A 5,337-nucleotide genomic window follows, 5' to 3' on the forward strand; every position below is an offset into this window, starting at 1 on the left:
GACGGCCTTTCTGCGTCCGGGCAAGACCAGAACAGGGTTCCTCCCCTCCTGCCTCCCCAGCCGACTCCCCCAGTGCCTGTCCACTCCCCCCAGCCCAGACCCCCAATGCCCCCGACACCCCCAACACCCCCCACACCGCTGCTGCTGCTCCTCTGTGGGTCGGACATAGGGGCTGAACCTGCACCAGCGCCCTCTGGTCTCGGTGTCTGTCATGGCCGGGACAGCGTGGTGTAGACGGGCTGTTCCCAGTGCGTGGGGCTGTGCGACTGGGGCACGCTGGCCGGGTCGGTGATGGCGGTGTACAGCGGCCTCTGGGACGGTCCCATGTAGGAGAAGGCCGAGTACAACCCCGAGGCCTGGCCGGAGTGGGCGTAGTACGACCCCGAGGCCTGGTGGTCCGCGTATTCGGCGAACTGCGCCCGGGACGCCAGCGAGGGGAAGGCGGAGCTGTAGTGGGGGAGGCTGAGGGGGGTGTAGGTGACGTGGGACCCTGCTGATGCCGCCTCTGCAAAATGACCCCCGGGACCTCCGGCCTCGCTCTTGATCTGGGCCTTGGAGGGGTCTGAGCTCAGAGGGGAGGGGTGATGCTGCTGCTGCTGCTGCTGCTGCTGCTTGGACAGCCAGGCTGCTGAGTGTCCGCTGGCCGCCGCCAGAGCCGAGGAGATGCCGTAGGCATAGGGGGAAGCCGAGGAGCCCACCGCCGCTGCCCCCGCCCCGGCGCCCTGCCCCACCCCCGGGTGCCCGTTGGGAGGGAGGTACTGGTCAAACTCGTTGACGTCAAAGGGTTCCATGTTGGCCATCACCTCGTGGCTCATCTCGCCGATGTCCACGTTGCCGAAGTCGATGTGAGGTTTCCCAGAACCCGAGCCTCCCTCCGCTCCCATTGTACCGCGGGAGCCGCCACTCCCAGCACCCTCCCTCTTCCCCTCCCCAGACTTCCCAGACTGGAGCTCTGTCTTGGGGGTGGTGGGTGGAGTAGGAGGACTGTGGCTCTGGCCTGTGGACACAAAAATGGACATGTAGTTACAGGTCTTTTTCTTTGTGCAAAAGTTTGGACACACCTGATTGAATGTACTATGTTTTTCACTCTCTTAAAGCCATTTTGATCTAAAGGCTTCTGCTTAAATGCTTGAAATGTGTTTTTTAGACAAATATAAATAGTGAAGTTGATCCTATGTATGAATTTCTTTCCAAAGCCTTTGTCTTTCCGTCAAGGCAAAGGGCGACTACTTTAAAGAATTGTTATGTATTGTTATTTCATAGTTTTGATATCTTTACTATTATTCTAAAATGTGGAAAATAATAAAAATAAAGAAAAATGTCTGTGTGCAAACATTTGACTGGTAGCTTATGTGTCACACTATTCTATGTGCGGCAGTGCCGTATCAGTGGGGTGGTGGGAGGGAGCCTGCGGCCCACCTGCAGCATGAGGGTGGTGCCCATCGGCCAGAGGGGACCCGGCTCCCCCACTGTGGGCCACGTCCAGGTGGAGGCCCTTGTAGTGGGACTGGCTGTGGCTGACCTCACCCTCCGAGTGGCCGTCGGCCTCACTTCCCGACCCGGAGCCGGGCTTGCCGTTCTTGCGGCGCCGCGGCTGGTACTTGTACTCCGGGTAATCCTTCTTGTGCTGCTTCCTCAGCCGCTCTGCCTCCTCGATGAATGGCCGCTTGTCGTTCTCATTCAGGAGCCTTGGGTGAAGAGAGAATATGTAGGTAGGTGGGTTTATTGATGGAATGAAAAATAGAGGAAAAATCTCTTGACACATTTCTACCAAGAATCAGAACCGCATTAGGTCACATTGTTGGTTTTAAGCTGCAGTATACTCTATGGGTGATATGAAAAATGTGTTGAACTCCATTTTCGGCAGCTTTTCTGTTGGTGTAAGGAAATGGTCGTCATCTGAGAACATTTAGAGCGTGTGTGTTTGGTAACGCGACGACTAAGAAATGCACGTTAAGATAACAGAAATGCAGGGCTGAATTCTTTAACGCTCGATATTCTGGACGGGGTCAATAACCTTGACCAGCACCAATCAAACATCCTCCTATGTAATTTGGCATGTGGTCCGTGTGCTAATGGAATAGGAAATTACATTTAAGGAGCCAATGTCTGGATTCAAGAGCATCAAAGAATATCAACACACGGCATATGGGTCGAAATGATCTCTCCCTGATGACACTGATATGCCTCATTGGCAACATATTTTTCACATAATCAACGTGATACATTTTCAGTGCATATTAATACATTTACTAATGCGTAATGTCAAATTGCCTTTTGTTTTGCTCCAGGTAGCCCACTCCACTACGTCTGCACAGCTGCAGCTAAAGTTATGTCTGCCAGGGGGTTTTGACTGCTGGACAGTAATGCAATTATGAAGGCCAAAGATGCATCCTGTCTGCAAACACGAAACCAAGATCCATATTACTATTGCTGGCAGGACTGGCATGGGAAAACCCTGACCTTTCTCAATCTCCCAGTTCATCATGTTTCTGGGCCAATTAACCAATCATGCCTGAGCCCAAGGTCAAGTCTTCATCAAATTAATCCACGGTCCTTACAAGGTTAATGAATTAGCCCTCTCTGACCTTCTCATCCGCAAATAGTGAGTATTCTGTATGAGGAAGCAGCAAGGAAGGAGGGATACGGAGCGGAGGAGACACAGGATGTTCTGGCAGAATTTGAACCGAGGCCAGCAGTGGCACATGTGGTCAAAGAGGCAGGGACGTTAACCACTGGCCCAACACTCAAGCATGCAATCTGACAATGCAAAGGCTCTTTACATTGTTGGCCATAAAGACTCACTTTATTCTGGTTGACCTGGGAATATTGCTGATTTTGAAATACAGTTCATCAAATAAGTGCAATATTTGTAGAGGCAAAATACAGTCTGATTTTCTAAACAATTCAAATGTTGACTACATGTTGTGTATATTGAGGGAGAAGAGCGTGGAGCTATATACCACTGCATGAATGCATGAATAAATGAATGATTGAATGCATGAATGAATGGAAAAACATTCTGCCGTTAGTGCTACAACAATCTGAGCTGTAAAACTGAGCTGAGGGGTTTGGAAAAAGCCCAGTAATTCCCTCGGGAGCCATTTGCTCCGACTAAATGGCTGAGAATTAAGTGGTCTATGAAATTAGCCTGGATTCAGGAACATGTGACCACAGCACACTCACCCTACATCAGATACGTCCTCTCTCGACAAGTGTTTCTCAACCGGTGGGCTGTGACCAAAAGTCTGACGGGGTTGCGGGCAAAGATCAACTTATATGAGGGAATACTGTGTTATTTGGTCAGGACTTCATGGACAAAGTCACATTTATGTCGGGATACAACAGAATCAGTTGAGAAACTGTTGCTTTACTCGCAATTTTTATGACTTTAAATCCATGGAAGACTGAAAGAGTAGAAAGTAAAAAAGGAAGGAAAGGGAGAAAAAACAATGGAGAATTGGGGCACAGGGGGTCAAAGGTCAATTGATTGCGGATCTACTACTTTGCCCTACTTTGCACTTGTGACCTTAGAAAACGTAATCCTTTTATTCATTATTTGGGGAAATGTCGGAACAACAAGCCAGGATTGCTTCACCCAGATGCAGTTACTTCTGAAAACTGAACTGGTAAAACTTAATTTGCCTAGTCCAATATTGATACTCAATGAACTATCAGGTGACAGAGTAGTTGGTCAACAAAGAGTCAATTGCGTATTTGCTGTATCTCTGCAGACTAAACCTAAACCTGACCTTAGCCTAAACCCAACCCTAACCCCGAGCCCACTTTAAACCCGGTAAAAGATGGTGCCTTTCTGAAAATACACTGGATTCAACAATTCTGCTTCCAGCTCTTGGTATGTTGTGCCAGTACCTTGCGGGCTTCTTCCAGCCAAAATAAATGTATTATTCACAAATTCTTAAACACAACCCTAACCTCAACCTATTTCTGTCCCTCACCCCAACCTTAAGATTAACCCTAACCCAGACATTGAATATCTATAGAACAGTCACTTGATAATAGTTTGAGTATCAGCACTGGACCGTCCAGATGAAGCGCCTCCCTCACCTCCACAGCTTCCCCAGGGTTTTGCTGAGCTCCGCGTTGTGCAGGTGCGGGTACTGGTCGGCCAGCTTCCTCCGCGCCGCCTGCGCCCACACCATGAAGGCGTTCATGGGCCTCTTCACGTGCGGCTTGTTCTTGCTTCCGGTGTTCACGCGCACGGGCATGGGCACCAGGGTCCAGTCGTAGCCGTTGAGCACCTGGCTCACCGCCTCGCGGATGCCGATGGGGAAGCGGTCCTCCTCGTCGTCGGATTTGCCGGAGGACCTGCCCGCCGCCGCGCAGGACGCGCTGTCGCCCAGACCGGCCAGCTGGGGCTGCTGCTGCCCGTGAAGAGGCGAGTCCCCGCCGCCGGCGGCACCGGAGGAGTGACCCGGTGACAGGGAGCGGCTGTCGTCCGAGACCCCCGGACTCAGCTCCACGTCCGATAAGCTCTGCTCCTCTCCGGACATCTTCCTAAAGATACAAGCCTCCAGGTGCGCAGAGGGTGCAAGGCTACTGTTGTTCCTATCCGCTCAGCTCTGCCTGGCCCGCTCCCTATTCCTCTGCTTTCCTCTAGTGAAGGAGACAGCTAGACTGGTTGAGTGTAGGCTGACTGCTGTCTGATCTCTCGGCTCCCTCTGCTTTCTTCTATAGTATAAACTGCCAGTCTGTCTCTACTCTCAGCCTCCGCTGCAGGACTCTATTAGGGTTCCACATTAAAGTTCTTTCCATCCGTGTTGTTGGTATCATAGGCTCAGTGCGCACCTCGGACCCCAGTTTACTCGCCGGTTCGCACCTCTCTGCGCCAAACCCACCCAGTCTCAATTCCTTCCTTACTTCCCCTTCTCTGTCCTCGGTTTGTCCTGCGGGTGATCTCTAACAGCGAGGACCTGAAAAGACACAAAGTGATGAGAAGCGTCAGTTCCAAAACTTCACCCAAAACATGATGACTGCATTTCTGGGAACGAGATGTTATTATTTGGTCAGTGCCACCAAACTAGGGCTATTGGTCCTGGATGCTCCTCTGGTGTGACTTTTTTAAGATGTGGCTTCCAACTAAATCCCTGGCGATTTTGCATGATCTTTGCCATTATAATGATAAAAACTAAGATCAAAATTGGACTCACAATTGAGGTCTGGCGAGTGCCACACCTTGCCATACCCAGTTAACACCAATGAAAGTGATTCATTTAAACGTCATGAATACACGGCCGATTTACAGGAGGTGGGAAAGCACGATTTAGAAGATTTCGCATTTGTTTATTGCCATATATGAGAAACCAGAGGCAAGCT

At 50.6% G+C, this 5,337-nt stretch overlaps 1 protein-coding gene across 1 annotated transcript; it reads right to left on the minus strand.

Annotated features, from left to right (window-relative positions):
- Positions 1–209: 209 nt before the first annotated feature.
- sox10 (SRY-box transcription factor 10) lies at positions 210–4,514 on the minus strand. Its single transcript, XM_071901998.2, has 3 exons — positions 4,069–4,514; positions 1,420–1,688; positions 210–997 (listed from the first exon to the last, which is right to left on the minus strand). Exons 1-3 carry the CDS (start codon positions 4,512–4,514, stop codon positions 210–212), a joined length of 1,503 nt encoding a protein of 500 aa, XP_071758099.1.
- Between the last annotated feature and the right edge of the window lie 823 nt (positions 4,515–5,337).

The sequence above is a fragment of the Centroberyx gerrardi genome, chromosome 7 (genome assembly GCF_048128805.1).
Source record: "Centroberyx gerrardi isolate f3 chromosome 7, fCenGer3.hap1.cur.20231027, whole genome shotgun sequence".
NCBI lineage: Eukaryota > Metazoa > Chordata > Actinopteri > Beryciformes > Berycidae > Centroberyx > Centroberyx gerrardi.

Excerpts from the sequence above, each read along its gene's own strand:
- sox10 (XM_071901998.2), bottom strand. The coding sequence starts at position 4,514 with ATGTCCGGAGAGGAGCAGAGCTTATCGGACGTGGAGCTGAGTCCGGGG. Across the intron at positions 1,689-4,068 it reads ACCCTGGGGAAGCTGTGGAG|GCTCCTGAATGAGAACGACA; the intron begins GTGAGGGAGGCG and ends TCTTCACCCAAG. Across the intron at positions 998-1,419 it reads GCACCACCCTCATGCTGCAG|GCCAGAGCCACAGTCCTCCT; the intron begins GTGGGCCGCAGG and ends TTGTGTCCACAG.